Source organism: Coenobita brevimanus, chromosome 44 (genome assembly GCF_032717465.1).
Source record: "Coenobita brevimanus isolate Jiangsu-jjx chromosome 44, ASM3271746v2, whole genome shotgun sequence".
NCBI lineage: Eukaryota > Metazoa > Arthropoda > Malacostraca > Decapoda > Coenobitidae > Coenobita > Coenobita brevimanus.
In genome coordinates this window covers 42,572,099-42,594,408 of record NC_136997.1, presented here as the reverse complement: position 1 = coordinate 42,594,408, position 22,310 = coordinate 42,572,099, and the positions used below count along the sequence as shown (strand labels likewise).

General features: G+C 40.8%; 1 protein-coding gene across 1 annotated transcript in view; it reads right to left on the bottom strand.

Annotated features, from left to right (window-relative positions):
- Positions 1-22,310, bottom strand: part of LOC145398068 (glutamate receptor ionotropic, delta-2-like) — a 145,239-nt gene that overhangs the window by 66,074 nt on the left and 56,855 nt on the right. The window contains exon 3 of the mRNA XM_080271025.1: positions 17,418-17,617. Within this exon, the coding sequence (XP_080127151.1) occupies positions 17,418-17,617 (200 nt within the window). The remainder of the gene's footprint in view (positions 1-17,417; positions 17,618-22,310) is intronic.

Sequence of the window (22,310 nt, the reverse complement as noted above, 5' to 3'; positions counted from 1 at the left end):
ACCCGACACATGCTGCTGTGAGGAAGAAACAAAAGGTAGTATTCACGGGGAGGTCATGCTAGGTTCCTTCGTAAACAAGGACGGCTGTACCATGAATCACGAACATCCTAAGGCCAGGTTCGACCGCAGTTTGTCGTTCCACCTAAGTATCACCAAACAGTGCTAGAATCGGATCATTGTTCAGCCTCAGGAGGTCACATGGGCAAAAGGAAAACCCAGGGCCGTATCTGAGCAGACTTGTTCTGGCCAGGGATGGGACAAGAAATAGATAGTTTTGTGCATTCCTGCAATGTGTGTCAAAGTACCACCAATCAGGGACATGTCCTTCCTGTGCTGTATGAATCCACACCCGTAATCTCTGAGTCAGTTGAAAGAGAAGGCAGTGGTGATGTGGGTGTAGACCTGATGTCTCGTCTGTTGGCCCCACAAGACACTTCATGTCCTGGTGCTGTACATACATGGGTACAGTAGGATAAGGGGAAAGTTCGGGACACCCGTAGAGGCACTCCGAGGCTGCGTCTGAATTACCTTGTGGTGTCTCGAGCTGTGGGCCTCTCTGAGAATTCCCGGAGGATGCACATTATCCAGATGAGTGTTCACACCACGTTGGGTGTTAAAATATGACCTGCCCGAGATTGTGAAGGGATTCTCAGCTTGCCGATATTAATCGTAAGTGAAGAGTTAGGCTTAACCAGTAAACTGCCCATCCTGAGAGATTTGAGCAATCCAAGGACTACGTTTCCTGGTTAATAATGTATCCATTAAGAAAATAAGAGTGTACCTTTTGTAGCATTAGTACTGACTACTAGGCAGAGAGAGAAATTATAATTTAATAAAAGTTGTTTGTCACACTGACATTTTTGATGCTCCACCTTGATTGATTGTGCAGGTGCAGCTGGCGGGTGTAGCAGTTTTGTCATGTAGATCAGCTGATTGTCTCTGCCGCATGCTGCCGCCAATTCTCTTGTGCCTCGTCATCTCCATTTACTATTAATTAGTATCATACCATTCTACATATAGGTACAGTTACACTACAACTGTCACAACTACACTGTGTATTACACACACCACGCTACATAACAATTAGTTGTTAATGTAAATGTAGCAAATTTTTCGCTCAGTTTGACCTGAGTACAGGATTCTTCACCGTCGACATGAAGTTTTTTCCTCAAGTTTGCTTCTATTAACGTAAATACGAAATTTGTACGCTCATAGGCAACAGTGATATTTTCCTGTAGCAGGATAGTACACACACCACAGTGTGAATCTTGTCTGACTAAGTTAGGAAATATATATATATATATATATATATATATATATATATATATATATATACTGTATATTAAAATTTTTCTGAAGAAAAATTTGATTTTGATGGGGCGTAATGTTACGAATTTGCGCGATTGTGTATTTATACAAATTCGTGACAATGTATTTTGGTGAGAAAACCATGAACTCTAGTGGAATTCCCACTGGGCATCACTCTTTTCAACAGTCCTCGTATGCACTTCTATCGGGATGGTTTTCAGAACATTTGTCACTGTTTCATAAGTGACCATTCTTATGCTCGACATTAGTGCTTTCACTGAGTGATTTTATTGCGTGTGTATATCTTTCGCCCTCTCTCCACTGACCGTTGAAGTTAGGCCACGCCTACTTCCTGTGAACATGGTCATCTCTCACCCCTTTCCCAGTCTGAACTCAGTCTGCTTTGGATCGCCTCGAGAGTAGGATCATTTGTGCCCAGCGAAAAGAGCAGCATCTCTGTTGTACAGCGAATTCCTTGATCTCCACCTAGACAGTGATCGGCGAAGTGGGCTTGCAGAGAATTGCAGCACTTGGTGTTCATCATGCAGTCTTTCATAGCTTCAGCTCCATTCCCTCCACTGACCAGTATTTCCATTCGTTTTTCTAGGCTTAAGTCTGATTAGCTTTTGAATGAGCGAGTGAGTGTATTTCCTTTGTTGTTTGAATTCATGAGTCCGTTAGTGACCGTGAATTCCCCTTTTGAATTCATTTTGAGACTCATAAAACGTAAATTTAATTTATTGTAATCAATAAATTTACAGTTCTTTTCTTTGAACTTAATGTAATTAGAATCGTGTTTTATTTCTCCACATAAAGCTTACTTTAGTTGCCACTTCTGGTTTGCACAAACTCTTTACATTATTCACAACCGTTATTTAAGCCCGTTCTTCCATATTTAATTTAAATCCGTTGTGCCAGCCAGGAGTTAAGCACCGGCAAGAACCTGTCCATTATTATTAGTATTGGTTATTGATTGTCAAGGGTGGAGTCACCTTCTCAAGAGGCTAACAGTACTAAAAATGAGCATTCATGACCGATTAGTCTCTGCTGTGTACTGTTGAGAAACTTTATAAATACTCGTCCTTAGAGAATCGGCGAAGTAAGGCTGCATAAAGTAAAACTTACTACTTGATTTTCACAAGTCAATTCCTTGTCTCTACTTTCAAGTAATATCAGGCATTTTTAATTCCTAAATTCACATCCCCTCGCGACACTAGCAATCCGACATTTTTTTTTCTTTCACTCCCTTACTCCTTCAAGAACATAGTCTTACATTCCTTTCACTTTACACTCAATTTCCTTCCAAACTCCTCATCCATTCAATTCTTACTCTCTTTTACTAATCTTTTCTCTTTTTTTTTCCTTCTCTACAGATAACTATTCTATCGCTCAACTTCGTGTTAGATCACTTGAGTTATCCCTGACGTCATTTTCTTTTTTGCACCCATACTTTTCTTGTTTTCTAAAGAACTTCCTTGGATAATTCTTACTGCATTCGAGGAACCGCAAAAATTAAATACTGGTTTACTGTCACAACAAAGCCAATTTGCATGTACACGAACACTTGGTATCTACAGTCACTTTCACTGCATCCAGAAATTGTTACCTGAAACTAATACTTTTCCTTATCTTTTAAATTATGCAGTAAAATCAGTTACTTAGCACAAAATAATTACTAGTATACTATCACAACAAAAACAGTTTGCATGTATATTGCAATATATATTACCACAGCACTTACCAGCAATTCTGTTGGGAGTTCTCTTTCACTGTAACATTGGATCTTTTCCTTAATCCTGTACAGTACTTCTTCTTTCATTCTAGTTCTTATTTGATACAGTCACTTGCTTAGCTAAATTATTACTGCACTACAGTAACTGCACAAAATATTCTGTAACTTGCTGTCACAACCAAACCAATTTGCTTGCATATTCCACTATTTTGCCAAAACAATTTTTTGCACTTGTACTGTGACATCAGTTACATTGTAGCCTAAGAACTTTTTATACCGGTACTTTCCCTTATGTTGTAAATTCTTATTAGTAACATCATTTTATGCACTATTTACTCTTTCCCACACACAAGTGCCTAATATCTCGCCTTAGTGTGGGTGGTGGAGGCACGGAGTATCTGCACTGACATCGCGTAAGTGGCTGGGCAGCCATATTGCTGTATTTATTGTGCACATGACTTTCGGCTGCCTGAACCTCAGAATCAGAATATGACTCCTCCGAGGAGTCTTCTGAGGCATCAGAAAGGTAGCGGTCGTCAGCAAACACTGGCAGGTTATGGCCTACCACAAGGTAATCATCAGAGTCACTCTCAAGTGGCGGCATGCAGCTATGGGAGGGGGGCCAAAACACATCGCTCTCCACATGTTAACTCCACTCTCAGGTGTCGTCTCGCCACTTGACAATAACGGCACTGTCATTCCTAACAGCCTATGAGCCACATTGCAACTTAACCCCTTTCCTGAAAGAGTGGAAGGTTTGGCTAGGGTGGAAGTGGTTGGAGGCAGGCAGCCACTCCCGGCAAAGAGAAATCGGATGACACGGATTCAGAACTTATCCTTGTTTGCACTATTGTGGCAGGCAGAAAACTGGTCTGGGTGCTCATTAGGGTGTTTGTAAAAACTGGATATGAAAAATAAGGTTATCAGAACCCAACATATGATAAGGTTCCTGGGGAATATTAATCACATTTCTTTTTTTCTTTTTTCACATCATCAAACATATATAGGATGTGCAATGACCACAAAGTTTTCACTTTTTGCTCATATTAGCTTTGCACATAGGAGCAGTGAGCAAAATTTATTGAGTGAAAATACTACTCAGGTTACAATTTTATGATTATACAATATGCTTATATTTACAAATAATACATTTAACAACAAAAAATTTTAAATTATTTTTGTAATCAGATGTCCTCATCATTAAAAAAGATAGATGGAGTACTTCTCAGCACGACAGCTTGGAACACTTTTTTCCTAAGAGTTCCTTGTCGTTGTTGCTAGGTTACTGTCACTTGTTGTTTTTAATCCGGTATTTGTGGATTGAAGGAGAAGACTGTAGCACCAGTCGAGCAGGGCAGTACTCCCGAGGTGGATGGAAAGCTGATGACAGGGAGAGCTGGAGCTTCCGTTTCATCAGCCTTCAGGACTAGTTCCTGACCATCCCCCTTTACTGAACTTTTTCAGTGTCTCAGTTACACAGAGAGTAGGCCAGCATGCTCTCCAATACAAAAATCTCTATCTTCACCGAACTACATGCACAGTACACACTACTCTTCCTTTTCCAAAAAAAAAAAAAAAAAAAAATCATGGCTCTCAATACTCAGCCTTGGAGTCCCCAGGGGGAGGACCATAAATACTCCCACCTTCCGTCCCATTCCCAGTGACGACTTGAGCTGCCTGGAACCACTGTCTGACTCACTTTTTCATTTATGCAACATTCACAGCCTTTCCTCTATCTCTCGCTCTGCTGAGCACCACCATTCCTCCTCTAAATCTCACCTTCTCCTTCAAACTGAGACTCAGCTGTCTGAGGCAACTGACAGCAAACTCTTTTCTGTATCCTCCTAGTTTCTCTATACTCATTTCAAAGCCAAAGGTGGATGTTGTGTATATACAGTATATGCAACAACTTATCTTGCCATCATGATCCTGAATTCGATTCTTCTGAATTCTCTACACTCTGGCTTCGGCTTTCCTGTAATTCTCTGACTAAATATATCTGTGCTGTTTACTTATCCCCTAATTCTACTGACTATCAAAAATTCTTCGACTATATTACTTCTACGATGGAACACATTCTATCCAATTCTCCATTCTCTGAAATCTCCATTTTAGGAGATTAAAGTGTTCACCATCATCTTTAGCTCTCCTCTACTTTCACTGATCCACCAACAAGCCTACATCTTTTCTATCCTTAATGACCTAGAGCAGCTTGTACAGCACCCTACTCATATCCCTGACCGTCTTGGAGAGAGCTCCAACATACTTGACCTCTTCCTTACAAGTAATCCTTCTGCTTACTCTGTTAATCTTTTCATTCCATTGGGCTCCTTCGATCACAACCTTATCACCTTAACCTGTCCTATCACTCCTGTACGGCCTGTGGACCCTCCAAAGAAACGTCGTTTGTGGTACTTTGGAGTTGCGGATTGGGAGGCCCTCAGGCAGTACTTCTTTGATTTTACCTGGAATGATCATTGCTTCCATGGCTGGGAGCCTTCTGAGTGTGCCTTGCATATTACGGAAGTTATTCTCTCGGGCATGGAAGCATATTTTCCTTTCTCATATCCTTTGTTTAATGCAAGAAAGCCTTCGTTTAATCACGCTTGTTCCAATGCTGTTGGCAACAAGGAGAGGGCCTACAAAAGATACTGGAGCCAACCTACCCCTGAATCACATCATCTTTACGTGCTAAGTCTGTTCTTCGCTCGGCTAAAAATAATTTAGTCCGTATTAAATGCTCTCAGCTTCCCAACTCGAATTCCTCCCACTCCTTCTGGGACCTTGCCAAAAACCTTTCTAACAACTTTACCTCATCATCCTTCCCTCCTCTTTTCTACTCTGATGGTTCTGTAGCTATTTTTTCTACTGATAAAGCAGATCTCTTCACACAGACTTTCTCCTCCAATTCCACCTTAGACGATTCCGGTGCTGTTCCTCCATCAGTTCCCCCCTCTGACTTCCTCATGGCTGACATTAAAATTTCTTCAGCTGATGTATTTTCTGCCATCACAGGCCTCAATAATAACAAGGCATATGGGTCTGATGGAGTCCCTCCTGTTGTTCTCAAGAGCTGTACTTCTGTGCTTACACCCTGCCTAGGCAAACTCTTTCGCCTTTGTCTGTCAACTTGTACCTTTCCTTCTTGCTGGAAGTTTGCTCTCATTCAGCCCGTTCCAAAGAAGGGTGACCATTCCCAACCCTCTAACTATCGTCCAATTGCTTTAACGTCCTGTATTTCAAAAGTTTCCGAGTCAATTCTCAATTGAAAAATTTTAAGGCAACTTTTCTATCACAACCTTCTTTCTGATCGTCAGTACGGGTCCCGTCAGGGACGCTCCAATGGAGATCTTCTCACCTACCTTTCAGACTCCTGGTCATCCCCCTTTCGGGACTTTGGCGAAAGGTTTGCCTTTGCACTTGACATCTCAAAGGCTTTCGATCGAGTCTGGCATAAATCTTTAATTTCCAAACTGCCCTCTTACTGTTTCTATCCTTCTATCTGTGCCTTCATCACTAGCTTCCTTTCTGGTCGTTCTATAGCCGGTGTTGGAGACGACCATCTTTCTTCTCCTAGATCTATCAACAGTGGTGTTCCTCAGGGCTCTGTCCTATCACGAACTCTCTTCCTTTTATTCATCAATGACCTTCTAAGCTGTACATCTAACTCTATCCACTCATACACTGATGACTCCACCCGTCACCTTGCCATTCGGTTCCCGCAAAGCCCATCTCAGCAGTTACTTCAGCAAACAAGGGATGAGGCTATGGCACACCTTGTGACTGACTTGGCTCATATCTCTGACTGGGATGAAAATAATCTGGTTGTTTTTAATGCATTTAAGACTCAGTTCTTACACCTATCAACCCGACAAAATCTTCCACAGTTATGCCCACTAATGTTTAATAATATTCAGCTTAATCCTGCATCATCCTTGAACATGCTTGGGGTTTCATTTACACAGGACTTATCTTGGAAAGATCATATTACATCTCTTGTAAAATCTGCTTCCAAGAGATTAGGTGTGCTAAGCTGACTCCGCTCTTTCTTTACCCCTGCACAATTGTTGACTCTATACAGGGGTTTTATCCGCCCCTGTGTGGAGTACAACTCTCATGTGTGGGGAGGCTCCCCACATACAGCTCTTCTCAATTGGGTGGAGTCAAAGGCTTTTCATCTCATTAACTCTCCTCCTCTTACTGACTCCCATCAACCTCTGTCTCTTCGCTGCACTGTTCCATCTTTATCTCTTTGCTATCGCTTCTTTAATGGTCACTGCTTCTCTGAACTGTCTGCATGCATTTCTTCACCTCTGCGACGGGTGAGTAGCACCCATCTAGCAGCAAACTCTTATCCCTTTTCTGTCCAACTTTCTAATACAAGAGTTAACCTTTACTCCCAGTCCTTCATTTATGCAACAGGTCAACTCTGGAACTGTCTCCCTCTGTCTGTATTTCCTGTTGCCTATGACCCCCAGTCTTTCAAACGCAGTGTGTCCAGGCATCTGGAAATGATCGGATCTTGAATTTGGCTCTCTCTTTTATTTTGTTTTTCTCTTGGGGGAAACTGTTATTTCAGGCTCATGGCCTTTGGTTCCTTCTTCCTTGTATAAAAAATAAAAAAAAAATCCACCGGCCCATGATTTCTTGTTCTCAAGTGATAAATACTAGTGATGGCATCTAGTACAGGATGAGTGAAATCAGTATGATTTTTAGGGCCATCAAGTGTCAATTACCCAGAACAAAAATTACCTTCGAGGAGTGATGTTTTGAAGTATTTCTTCCATCTGTAGAACGAAGAGAAAAAATCCCAGGTTGAGAGTGTGCCTGTGACATCTGAAGCCATCATTGAAATCTGGGTGAAGGAAGGTCTACCAACAAAAGATCTTCATAACGTTAAAATGCATTTCAAGAAAATGCACAACTAATGGCAGTGTCTGAAGAACAGCATTTCAAATAAAAAGGAGATGAATTTGGAATGCCAGGCAGTATTCAAGTCTAGCCTGAGCAACCTTTTTGACATCGCTCATCAAGATGCCACAACTATGATAAAAGTTTCGGAAAAGAAGGACTTCCTGCATGCTCAGAGGGAGGAGGGTCGAGAAGCAAAACTGGCAATGTCAACAAGAAGACAGCCAAGAAAGTCGACAAGGCCTACAAAGGAACTGCACAAGAATTAAAGCAGAAAGTGAAGCATGCACGACATACATGAACCAATGTCCTTCAACTTCTAGTGAACAAAGCTAGCAGTGCTGGGCAGGTGCACAAACACCTGCACTCCAGTGAATATTGTTTGTGCATTGTGCACTGCATGAGACCATGTGCAATATTGTGCTTTTGCACCTTCCTTGTGCACCTGTCCTGTGGTTTGCACATTGCGCATTCCAAAGGACACATGGTCTTGGGAACTTCCCGTATGTCTGGAGAAGGGATGGGGGAGGCTCAGGCAAGTTGCAAGGGTTCTGCTGCGGGGAGGCTGGAGGGACGGAGGGTAGTAGCATTTCTTAAAATGCTTCAACATAGATAATGTAGTTTAACCCCTTAACCGCGAGGCGTCACTTTCGTGATGGTTGGGAGCAAGGGATCATACTGCGGGGCGACACTTTTGTGATTCTGTGTTATTTTGAATTCGCCCGGGCTTTGAAGTGGGGGCTTGTATCATCTATCAGTACTGCCAATGTCCAACACTAGTCAGCACTCCTAATCTCAACTGTACTCCCATCCATTGTTGACAATTTAGCCATTACTCCCCGTTCTTGACTCCCCTCCCTACCACCCCTCCATTACCCTATCCGCTCGCCTGCCCGGCCGTGCTATGGTAAGTAAATCTTCCCTGGAATTTTTCACTGATTTCATCCATTGAAACAAACCCTATGCCCTATTCTTATACCAAATAATATATACAAGAAAGAAATAAGGTAAGTGAGAGTGCCATACACCTAGAATTGGCTAATTATCACCTGACAACACCTCACGTGCACTCATTCGCTAATTTTCGCTGTTTATTTCCCCTTGAAATATGCCGTATAATCTATTTTCGTAATAAAAAGATATATAAGAAAGGAAGGGAGAAGCCTAAGTGATATTTACATTCATCTGGAACTACCTAATTATTGCAGGCCACCACACTGTATTCTACGCTAAGTAAATCTTCCCTGGAATTTTCCAATGATTTCATCCATTGAAATAAGCCCTATGCCCTATTCTTATACCAAATAATATATACAAAAAAGAAATAAGGTAAGTGATAGTGCCATACACCTGGAATTGGCTAATTATCACCTGACAACACCTCACGTGCACTCGTTCGCTAACTTTCGCTGTTTATTTCCCCTTGAAATATGCCGTATAATCTATTTTCGTAATAAATATACATATAAGGAGGGAAGGGAGAAGCCTAAGTGATATTTACATTCACCTGGAACTACCAAATTTATTATGTATTGTCTTGGTTTCCTGCCGATCATTTCATTGCTATATATTAGCAGGTCTCATAGGGCTGAAGTTGGTAGTATTGCACTCACCCTAGCCAGGCGGCAGGAGGCCACCACTATCAGTTCACTGTCGTCTTTGAAAGTGGGAGTATGTCTGATTTGCTCCTGCTAACTTCCCCCGTTTATAACCCCATGCAAAGGGCCCTGTGACATTTACCCCCTACTAAACCTCGTGTGGAAAGAGGTAAAGGGCTGACAACTGATAGAGAGAGACTATGATCTTTTTATTGAGTAAAACAGTGCAAGTGGAATTGTAAATAAATCGTAATTAATGTGTAAACAGCAAGAAAGCAATGAATGTAAATATAAGTGAACAGTGGAAAATAGTTTTATAAGTTACTTCAAGTGACAGTGATACAGTGTAAATAAAATAGAAATGTAAATAATCTAAATAAAGTAGAGAACATAAATAGAAATGTAAATGAGTAGTATTATAAGAATACGAGTATATATACTAGGAGTAATGAAAGTGAAAGTTTCACTCTAGCATGTATGAATACTATGAGTTATGAGAGCGAAGGTGAAAGTGACATTCACTCTCAGTGCTAGTATATAGGACGAGAAAGTGAATGCTACGTATTTTACTGAAAGAAATTGAATCCCTACAGTGACAATAAACTACTATTACTGAAGGACACTTATGGATAAAGACTGTAGATATATATAAGTGATATATAGTAACAGAAATATAAACTGGCAGTGTTTTTTATGAATAATAGACAACACTAGCGGCGAACGATCGGAAGTGGGATGGTCATACGTCCTCGTAATTTTCATTGCTTTCAGTGTTTTTTTGGGGGAGTATGGATTCCAAACTATTTGGGAATCATAGATTAGTGTTTCTAGTGATAATATCAGGCTGTGGTAATCATATTACGAGTTGTCGGGGAGTGTAAAGTGGAGACTTCGTTACCCAACTTCAGAGATCTCCACAAGTCCTACGGTACTCAACGAAGGCTCAACAAACACCCAAGGAGAAAGCTGAAGGTATGTGCCATAAAAATATGTGATTTTAATATTCTAGGACTAATAATTGATTTTTGGCAAATATTTTTAGAGAGTCTGTCGGAGCGCGAATATGCCCGCGGGAGCCGCAAGTCAAAGCAAAACAAGCCCGCGGTTTAAGTGTTAATATTGTTTAAATTATTAGTAGTAGTAAATAATAATAAATTAATACATAATTTATTAACAGTAGCATATGCAATTCCTTACAAAAATCAATAGAAAATATTATTGAAATCAAATATCCACAGCCTAATAAATTATTAGGCTGTGGATATTTGATTTAAATAATATGTTTTAATCATTTTTATAAGGAATTACATATGCCGTTGCATATCTACACTAAATTATTAAATAAAACGTCTTGCAAAAATGCAGATAAAAGTAAATCTGGCAACATAATGTTGAATGGTTATTGCATTCTGCCCAGACTGATGACGCTGGTCTAGAGTGCGAGCTGTTTGCGGAATCATTTATTCTCACCCAGTCGGTAAAGCAACCAACCAGAGTACCTGATAATCCTGAACATAATGCCCATCTCTTGGATTTATTCTTGACAAATAATCCAGATCAAAACAGGATAGAGGTACTGTCACCACTTGGATCCCCGACCACAATCTCATCAAAGCCTCATTAGTTAACCCTCCCACACCTCCCCGTTCTGAACCTGTCAGGGTGACCCGATGACACTTTGATAGGGCAGACTGGGATGGATTGAGAAATTATCTTTCTGATATTCCATGGCAGTCTTTCTTCTCTAGTGATCCCAATTCTACCCAGTCCCACATTTGTGACTTAATACTAGCTGATATGGATTAATCATACCAAGTCAACAGTTCACTAAAAGATCGAACTCCTCAAAATGGTTTGATGGCAACTGTGCCAGAGGAACGGCCCAAAAGTCATTAGCATGTAACTCTTACTTTAAAATCAAAAACATCTGAATCACTCTCCCAATTTAAAATTGCTAGAAATCATGCAAAAGCTGTATTAAATCTATCTAAATCAAACTTTCCTCAAAAGCAAGCTTCAAAACTGCTTAACAATCCCAATGACAATAGAATATTCTGGTCAACTCTTAATTCTTTCAATAATAACTTTAACAAGTCATCTTCCATTCCCCCACTAAAATCTTCAGATGGCAACATTACAAAACACCTGCGTGGGAAAGCAGATATCTTTGCCAGTACCTTTGCCAGAACTCTACCATAGACGATATCAGCCAGAATGTCCCAGTACTGGAACTTGATTCTCCCGAAATTGACCCACTTAAAATACAGACAAGATACGTAAAATCCATCCTAGACAATTTACCTACCAACAAAGCTCCAGACCCAGATGGAATTCCTCCAATTGTTTTGAAAAAGTGTTCCCCTGAACTTGCGTCTGTTCTAGCTAAATTATGCAGACAATGCATACGTACTTCTTTATTCCCAAATTCATGGAAAGAAGCCAATATCCACCCAATTCCGAAGAAAGGAAGTTCGTCTGACCCCTTCGATTACAGACCAATACCTGTCACATCTTCTCTTGGTAAGGTATTTGAAACTTTAATTATTAAGCACATTGTTAAACATCTTGAATCCAACAACTTAATTAGTGATAGACAATATGGTTTTCGCCACGAAAGATCCACCATTGACATACTCAATCTCTTAACTCATACCATCCATCAATCAATTAATCTTTTTGGAGAAACTCATGCAGTAGCTCTTGATATCTCTAAAGCTTTTGACAGAGTATGGCACCGTTCCCTGCTGTCCAAACTCCCTTGCTATGGACTAACGTCTTTTGTTTCTTTGATTTCTTCATATCTTAGTGACAGGAAAATAAGAGTAAAAGTAGATGATGTATATTCCAATTTCCACTCAGTTAACTCCGGCGTGCCACAAGGACCAGTTCTGGGGCCAACCCTATTTCTGGTTCATATTAATGATCTCTTATCTGTCACCCACAATCCCATTCACTCATATACAGATGACTCAACACTACATAGTTCAGTCACACTCAGACACCCATTTACAAAGTCTAATATCTCTACCTCTCAACTCAGTACAGCCATCTCCATAAATCAAGATCTATCTACGATCAGTGAATGGAGACAAAACAACCTTGTCTCTTTTAATGCTAGTAAAACCAAATATATACAGTTTACTAATAGACAGATGTTGCCAGATTCGTACATTACCTTCAGTGCTACTAATATTCCCATCTCCAAAAGTATTGAAATTCTTGGCGTCTCACTCAACAGTGCCCTCAGCTGGACCTCTCATGTCAGATCACTCGCTAAAACCGCCTAAAAGAAACTTGGATTATTGTACAGAGTCCGTAACTTCTTCACCAATGAGCAGTTAGCTATAATTTATAAGAGTCATGTGCGCTTTCAGCTGGAATATTGCTCACCCTTGTGGAATGGTTGTGGAGAGGTTGCATTAAGACAACTAGACAAAATTCAGAACAAAGCTGTTAGAATCATTAACAACCCTGTCATTACATATAAACTACTTCCCCTGCATGTAAGAAGGAATGATGCCTTCCTTGCATTAATTTACAGATATTTTTTTGGCAAATGCTCAGACGAAGTTGCGTCCATGATGCCACCTCTCCATGCCTTCCCTCGTGCTATACGGACAACTGGTAGCGCTCATGACTGGTATGTCACTCAGTCATATTGCAGAACTTCTGCCTATCAGAATTCTTTCTTTCCCCGAACTGCATCTCTCTGGAATTCGCTTCCCCAGAGTTGTTTCCCTCCAAATTTCAACCCACAGCTGTTCAAGTCTAACTGTTACAGATATTTTATGAACGGAGGACGCCAGTAAACTAGTGTGTGGATTTTTTTTTTTTTTTAACTGATTTGTTTTTCCTTCCTCCGTTCTGTTATTTATTAAAAAAAAAAAAAAACATCACAGCCTTTGTTTCCCTGTCCCTCCGCTTCGCAGCCCGCTCACTCCTCTGTTTGAACTTCCACGAGTGAAAGTTACTACATGACAGTATTGTGATACCAACTCTAATGTATGGAAGTGAAGCTTTGATCTAGCTGGAGGGACAGAAGTTAATAGTGAGAAAAATGAGTTATTTGAGAGGAGCATGTGGAGTTACATGGAAAGACAGACTGACAAATAAGGAAATGAAAGATCGTTATGGTGTGGATGTGGATGTGATAGGAAACATTCGAGAAACACACTGAGGTGGTTTGGTCATATGGAGAGGATGGAGAGTGAGACTGACGAGGAGAGTGTATGTGAGTGAGATGGAGGGGGGGAGAGAGAGGGGGAGGCCAAGGATGAGATGGAGGGATGGAGTGGAGAAGTATATGAGAGAGGTGGGTGTGAGCCGGGAGCAGGACAGAGAAATGGCGGGGGATAGGGCAACATTTTAAAATAATTTTATAGTAATTCCCACACATATATACAAATGGTATGCACTAACACTTAGCGACATTGTGCAAGTTAAAAATTAGATTGTGCACTTGTGCAAATTACAAATAACAGAAAATAATAATAATAAATAAAAGTATGTTATCTTATTTAAATATCTCAACATTTTACAGTAATTCCCACAAATATATGCAAATGGTTTGTGCTTGAGCTTTGCGACATTGCACAAGCTAAATAATTGTCATATTGCAAACTTGCACTTGCGCAAGGTAGTGAACTGTGGATTGTGCATTGGGCTTGCACAATGTCCTTCTTCGTTTGTGCTGCCCACCACTGAAAACTAGTCTGATCGCCTGATTTCTGGCTTGCTGGACTTCTACCTATTCGTTGCCCACTATTACGTCCTTCTGTGGTTGTCAGCATGTGAAGCAGCAAGTGCTCCACGATGCGACCTTTCCCTCCTCCAAGAGCTTCAAGAAACTAACATTGCTGGGTGCAAGAGGTTTTGTAGGGACCTCTGGTACCTCAGTGAGGTGAACGTGGGCCTGTTACTATTTGATCCTGCAGCTGAGGATGATGAAAAACGAAAAATGGTGGAGAATATGAACTCTGCTGACAAGACAATAGATCCTCCCCGACGACTTTCGGTACCAGATCACCAAGGAAAGTTACTGGCAGCCTTCTGCTCTTCCAGTATGTACAAGTTGTTCACTCTCCTTGACCTTCCAGTTGAGTTCCTGCAAGAGGACCCATTAAACTGGGAAAACAACGCAGGTTTTTGTTCAGCAAAGGCCAGGGGTGAAATCTTTGAACGTAGTGAACGATGTTGCAGCACGAGGGATAGCATTGATTCAAACCTTCACGAAGGCTGGCAGAACTTGAAGCGAAGGACATATCAAATTCATGCTTCAAATTGTCAAGGAACATCGAAAAGGATTTCCGACAGCCTCTAAAGCCAGTTTAAAGTCTAAATGAACGGTGTTATACTGAATCGTGTTGCTATTTCATTGTTCTCTAATACTGCTGGTCACGTCAATATATTAATACATTTGCATTGCATAAAAATGTTATAATATTTCCACTGCTTTGTGGAATCACTTATCAGTGAAGAGCAATTTTTATATGTAACGCATTTTGAATGAAATTTAAATAGTGTACTTTTCCAATGGATCCTCACAAAATAAGGGATTCTGCTTGCTTGAATTTTTATTTTGAAAATTCACCCCTACACCATTAAAGCACCCTAGTGCCCATGTGCTTCCCAGAAGCTTACATCCTAATTGGGCACTATTAAAAACGAGTAGATATTCAAATGCTGGGGGGAAATGCAAAGCACCTGTAGCCGTCATCCGACCACTTAAGACACAAGTTGTATGATGGTCATGGCCAGCATCCGAGATTTCAGGGTTAATTATGAAAATAAAAAAAAAAGCAAGAACATACATAAAAAAAAAAAAAAAAAACATTAGAGGATAGTATGCCTTCTCCGTGGTTTGGTGCTTGCCTGACAAATCGAGGAATGCCATCATAAGGGATGTGTGTGCATTTCATTAACTTCTCATCATCCCATGCTTTTTATCTGTGTTTTCTGTACCCTTGCATGAGGTAAGATTCATAATTAATTATCATTAGTAGTAGTGGTAGTAGTTGTAGTAGTAGTAGTAATAATAGTAGTAGTAGTAGTAGTAGTAATAGTACGGTAGTAGTAGTGGGAGTAGTATATTATTATTATTATTATTATTATTATTATTATTATGATAAACCGGAAATTAGTGAAACCTGAAGATACTGAGAGAGGATATGTATCACATGGTGGAGCAGAGATGCCATGTGAAAATCGGCGTGACTTGAAGGACTTATAAATATATAATATATTGTATATTTTTATTAACATTACGGTCGTATTTATTGTAGTATGTTGCACTGAAGCCGAATGGATGGTGCTGAATGCAAATTTTGGGCTACTGAATATTAGACTGCTGGGAAGAAATGTACTTTTTTGCTTTTTGTCAAGGAGGTAAGTGTCACATTCAGTTCATGCAGAGCTTAGGATAGGACTAAAGTTTGTTAAAATTCGGTGAAAACGGAAACAGGTGAGAAGATACCCAAACACTGTTCTAACTTTTACATCGTTCCAGCATAACAGTTAAGTCACTCATGTCCAACCAGTGCTACAGTGCAATAGATTTGGTTTCTTTTCCTCGAGCCAATCTGTCAGGGTACCGGCAACATTTTAGTTCTCTTTAGTGTCAGTGGGAGGCAAGAGAAGGGATATTCTTGATAAGGGGGTGGAGAAGATTAGATTTAATAGGATCTTGTAAATGCCTTGTCCCCTCAGGTAATATTTCTCATTTACCTCACCCCTCTAGAGACTAGTTATTGCCAATGGTGATTGTATAATGTTGGAACTACTTTCATTTTTCCCCTTGTATCATTAAATTTGTAAGCAGTGTTGCTTGCATTTTTTTCCAACGAGAAAAAAAATTGGAAGTGCAAAGGTTTGGTAAGCCAGAGAGAGAGAGAGAGAGAGAGAGAGAGAGAGAGAGAGAGTAATAATTATATAGTCGCTTCCTGTGTTATTAGCTTCACATGATATGTGGTAAATGGTAGAACATAACATCTACTCACTTCATGAGATGTTGCCTCTGGGTGGCTCTGCAGTGTGTGGTAAATGGTTTCCTGTCTTCCAGGAAACTGCTTACCAAATTACTGGTAACTATATAAACGAAAGTAGGATGACTTGTTTTACTGCACGAGTAAAAGCATATGCATGGTTGCATGTTTATTAATGTTCATAGGCACAGCCAAGGAAAGGGTCGAGAGGCACAGCCCCCCACCACCACCACCAAAAAGAAAGGGTTCACGGGCTCAAATCCAGAGGAAGCAGATAAATGGAACCAAGTATACACTTTTATGTCGTCTGCCTTCTTTGTAATATAAGAGAAACAATGCATTTAATAAACAATATGTGTAAAATATTCACGTTATCAGTGTCAAAACTTCAAAGTATACATTAGTACCACTATATCCATTAGCACAAGGCTTGAGCTCAGGCAATATTTTCAACAGAAATGCATAGTAGGAAACTATTGTGCTCGTCCATGTGACGCTGCCATATACATGGGTTGACTGGAAGAAGCTGGATCGCGACTCCTGGCAACAGCTGAACAGTACTTGGATATACTTAGCGTCATTTGTAATGAAACCAGGATGCCGAAACCAGTGAAGGAGACGACCAAGGGCAATAACAATTATCCCAATCTACGTTTTGTTAGCATGGTTAAGTTACTTGTATGTTAGTACTGTACCAGGTTAATAAAGCTATTTTTTTTTCCTTGGTTTGGTACAAGGAAGTGGTGGCACTATTTGTTTCATTTTTCTTCCTGAGGTCATATTTCTTGTTGTCTTGGGAGGACAGAGGGTCAATTCACATAAAGGCACAACCCCCCCTCCCCTAAGAGAGAGAGAGAGAGAGAGAGAGAGAGAGAGAGAGAGACTCACATATAATGGGACTTGGCCAGTTCTTGTAATGTCTGGATGCGGTTGGGGTAGGCAGGAATGGTAAGGACGGCCATCAAGTTGCCTGTGTAGACAACAGCCAGGATCTCCACCACCAACCACCATGATATCAGCCACACCCGCGTCCATTGCATACGCACCTTCCTGTCATCCATGGTTTGACCCAGCAACACAGCGGCCACCTGAAGCACCAATACCATATATATATATATATATATATATATATATATATATATATATATATATATATATAGATATAGATAAAAATATAGATATATATATAGATACATAGATAGATATATATTTAGATAGATAGATAGATAAACTGAAAGATAGATAGCTAGATATAGATATATAGATGTATATGGGGGTATATATTACGGTGCACTCTTAACCCTTATTTAATCACCTAAAGGGGTAAGGTAAAGCTCACAAGAAAACTAACTTACTTAACTATTCACTGTAACATACACACACCAAAGAAGAAACCAGGATTCGTTTTACAAAGGGGAATTCCAATAGCCCTCAGTATACAACTGTAAAACAAGTTATTTCATACCTAACCAGATTACAATCAGTGGAGGCTATGTACTCACAGAGCTTGAGGAACTAGGAGAGCTCATTAAAGATATAATCCAGATATTTTCCACATTTACTACTGTTAATTAAGAAGTGAACCAAAAATGGGAAATGGTGCAGAAACAGAGTGAGTTATAATCAGAGTAACGTGTTTACTACTGTGTGAAAATATGTGGAAAAGTGTTACAAAATGTATAACAAAATGTGTAACAAAATGTGACAAAAAGTGTGACCAAAAAAAGTGACTCTCTCACAAGGTCCTCGAGCTTATAAATTAGCCTTCCTCCGCCTCTCCCGGCTACCTAGCCACTAGGCTGTCTTAAGTGTAATCTCCAGCCATACACAAACAATGGAGGCACCTGCTAACAATAGCGAGTTAGTACGTCTCACACACAGCCAATAGCGAGGCACCAAGAAAACGTTTTTAGACTTGTATTGGGAAAATACTCTCATTTTGTCCCTCCAACACTATATGTCACACCCACTTATGGTCAAGGACAAAAGGTCCTTGAGTACTTCTGGGAAAAACATTGAGGGTTATCTGCCCAGAAGCAGAAAAACTGACCGCTGAGTAAACACAGGGAAGATAGTGAGGTCTCTAATTCTACCCTTAAAGGCAGCAAAAATTGCTAATAGAAATGATTTAACGTTCTCGACGGCTCACTTAACTCTCTACATTATCCATACATTATCTTATCTTCTATTTCATCCATTCGCTACTGGAGTAACTACGCCATTGACACCTCTCTTCCTGAGGAACGGAATTTACCAGGGGGAAATTTCCGGTTACTGTACAAATTTATCTATTTATCTTTCTATCTATTGTCAGACGCCTTAATCCCGTATGGAGTGGCCACAAACAAATCGTCTCCATGTCGCCCTGTCCCCTTTCATTTCATTGCCCTTCTCCCAGTTCACTCACCCCTCTCTCATATACCACTCCATCCCTCCATCTCATCCTTGGCCTTCCTCTCCCCCTCTCCCCCTCCACCTCACTTACATACACTCTCCTCGTCAGTCTCTCGCTCTCCATCCTCTTCACATGGCCAAACCACGTCAGTGTGTTTCTCTTAACCCTTCCTATCACATCTACGTCCACACCATAATACTCCTTCACGTCTTCATTGTCAGTCTGTCTCTCTTTGTGACTCCACATGCTCCTCTCAAATAACTCATTTCCACTGCTCTCACTCTTGACTTCTGTTCCACCAACAAGGTCCAAGCTTCACTTCCATACGTTAGAGTTGGTATCACAATACTGTCATTATAGTAGCTTTTTCACTTGCATGCTCACTTCCCTGTTTCCTATCACTGCTTTCAAGGAACCAGCAACTTTTCTTCCCTGTTGCACCCTTTCAAGCACTTCACCTTCTAAACTTCCATCCTTACTGATCACACTACCCAAGTACTTAAATGCACTCACATTTTCCATTTCCTCCTCATCCAACCTCACTGTACAATCACTGACTTCATTTCTCTCGAAGACCATAACTTTACTCTTCCCTACATTCACCTTTAGATTCCGTTTCTGACACTCTCCCAAACTCATTCACCAAGCCTTGCAGCTACCGTTCGTCTTCACTTAACAACTCAGTATCATCTGCAAACAACAGGACAGGGAGTTTCCAAACACTGCCCTCTCTCATTAGGGCCGCTCCAACATCCACTGCCCTACCTTGAATCTCTTTTATAACTCCATCAATATACAGATTGAACAACCATGGAGACATGATACATCTTTGTTTCAATCCAACCTTCAAATAGAAAAAATCACTCAGTTCACTATCCACGTGCACTGCAGCCTTAGCACCCTCATACATACTCTTCACGGCCTTCAACAATTTGCCATATATTTTTAAGACTTTCCACAATCCTTCTCTATCCACTCCACTGAGAAGAGACGTGCATATGAAGTGTGGCTGCAGAGGAAGGATGAGATGTCACATGAAAGGTATAAGGATAAGAGGAATAGAGCGAGAAGAGCTGTACGTGATGCTAAAGTGGCAGCAGATGAAAGGTGGGGTAGGCGGCTTACAGAGAATTTTCAACAGAATAAGAAAATGTTTTGGAAAGAGGTGAAACGGGTGCGAAAGGGAGAGTCTGGGAAGGAAGAACGAGTAAAATCAGAGGATGGAAGGATGTTAATTGAAATGGATGCAGTAAGGAAGAGATGGGCAGAGTATTTTGAAAGACTGTTAAATGTAGAGGAGGAAAGGGTGGCTGAGATTGTGGCGGATGGAAGGGTGCAAGGAATAAATGTATTGGGAGAGTTAAATGATTCTTTGATCACGAAGGAGGAAGTGGAGAAGGCAGTAAAGGAGATGAAAACAGGGAAAGCTGCAGGTATGGATGGGTGTGCTGTGGAATGCCTGAAGGGTGGTGAAGTGACTATTGTTGACTGGTTAGTAAGATTGTTGAATGTGTGCTTTGAGAAAGGTATGGTGCCAATTGACTGGGCAAGTGCTTGTGTGGTCCTGTTGTATAAAGGCAAGGGTGATAAGTATAAATGTACTAGCTTTAGGAGTATAAGTCTATTGAGTGTTGTAGGTAAGGTGTATGGTAGAGTGTTAATTATGAGAGTTAGAGAGGGTACAGAGGGAGTGATTGGTGATGAGCAGTGTGGCTTTAGGAGAGGGAGGGGATGCGTTGATCAGGTGTTTGCTGTGAGACGAGTGTGTGAAAAGTATTTAGCGAAAGGCAAGGATGTGTTTTGGGCATTTATGGATTTAAAGAAAGAGTATGATAGAATTGATAGGGAGCCTTTGTATACTGTTTTCAGATTGTATGGACTTGATGGTAGGTTACTAAAAGGGGTGAAAAGTTTTTATGTAAATAGTACAGCGTGTGTAAGGGTGGGAAATGCTGTGAGTGATTGGTTTCCCGTGAGAGTGGGGCTGCGACAGGGATGTGTGATGTCGCCTTGGTTGTTTAACATTTACATGGATGGTGTTGTAAGGGAGGTAAATGCAAGAGTTTTAGGTGGAGGTCTGAGTCTGGTGAATGTTGATGGTGGAGAGTGAAATCTGAAGCAGCTGCTGTTTGCAGATGATACTGCACTGGTGACTGATTCAGAGGAGAGATTGAGACATTTGGTAGAGGAGTTTGGAAGGGTGTGTGAAAGGAGGAAATTGAAAGTAAATGAGAATAAGAGTAAAGTGATGAAGTGTACGAGGTTGATAGATGGTAGGGGGATGAATATTGTTTTGAATGGTGAGTTGCTTGAGGAGGTAGATTGTTTTAAATATCTAGGGTCACATGTTGCTGTGGATGGAAGAATAGATGCAGAAGTGAAGTTTAGAATAAATGAAGTAGGAAAGGTGCTGGGAGGAATGAAAAAAGTGTTTAAATGTCGTTCGCTTAGAATGGACGTAAAGAGAAGGCTGTATGAGGATGTTGTGGTACCGACTGCATTATATGGGGCTGAAACATGGAATATGGGTGTAGCAGAGAGGAAAAGTTTGAATGTAATGAAGATGAGGTGTCTGAGTGGTATGTGTGGAGTGACGCGTATGGATCGAGTGCGAAATGATGAAGTGTGAAGGAGAACTGGAGTTGTTCGGGAGATGGCTGGTAGAGTTGAGCAGAGGGTGTTGTGATGGTTTGGGCATATGGAGAGAATGGATAATGAGCGATTGGTGAAAAAGATAACTAGATCTGATGTGAGAGGTGTAAGGCTGAAAGGAAGACCACGAATAGGATGGATGGACAGTGTGAAGAGAGCGCTGGATGCGAGAGGGATGTCTGTTGAGCAAGGAAGAGTGGCTGTGCGTGACACAAATAAATGGAGAGAAATTGTGAATGAATAAGTGATGACGCAGCCCTGAGGGGATATTCTCCCGCATTTGGTCTGATCAGCTAGTCAGGTGAGGTGCGGGTAAGGGGATGGGTCTGTTATGATGTGGGAGGGGTAAACCAGTTCTGCTGTCGGGCCCTGCTGCGGATGTCACTGATTGCATTGCACAGTTGACCCTTGTGCGGTGTGATGCAGTGAGGATCTGTCCGTTCTCCCCTTTGGGGCTAAGATGCGAATGAATGTGTTTGAATGGATAAGTAAATGGGGAATGTGTCGTCCTGTCTCGGCTACCTCCCTTTCCTTGGGGGAAGCAGCCTAGGTATATAGATAGATTCTCTATCCACCCTGTCATATGCTTTCTCCAAATCCATGACGGCCGCATACAATTTCTTTTCCATCTCTAGAAAGTATTCCACTAAAGATCTAAGAATGAATATCTGGTCTACACATCTTCCCTTCCTAAAACCTCCCTATTCTTCTCCAACTAATTCCTCTGTAATTTC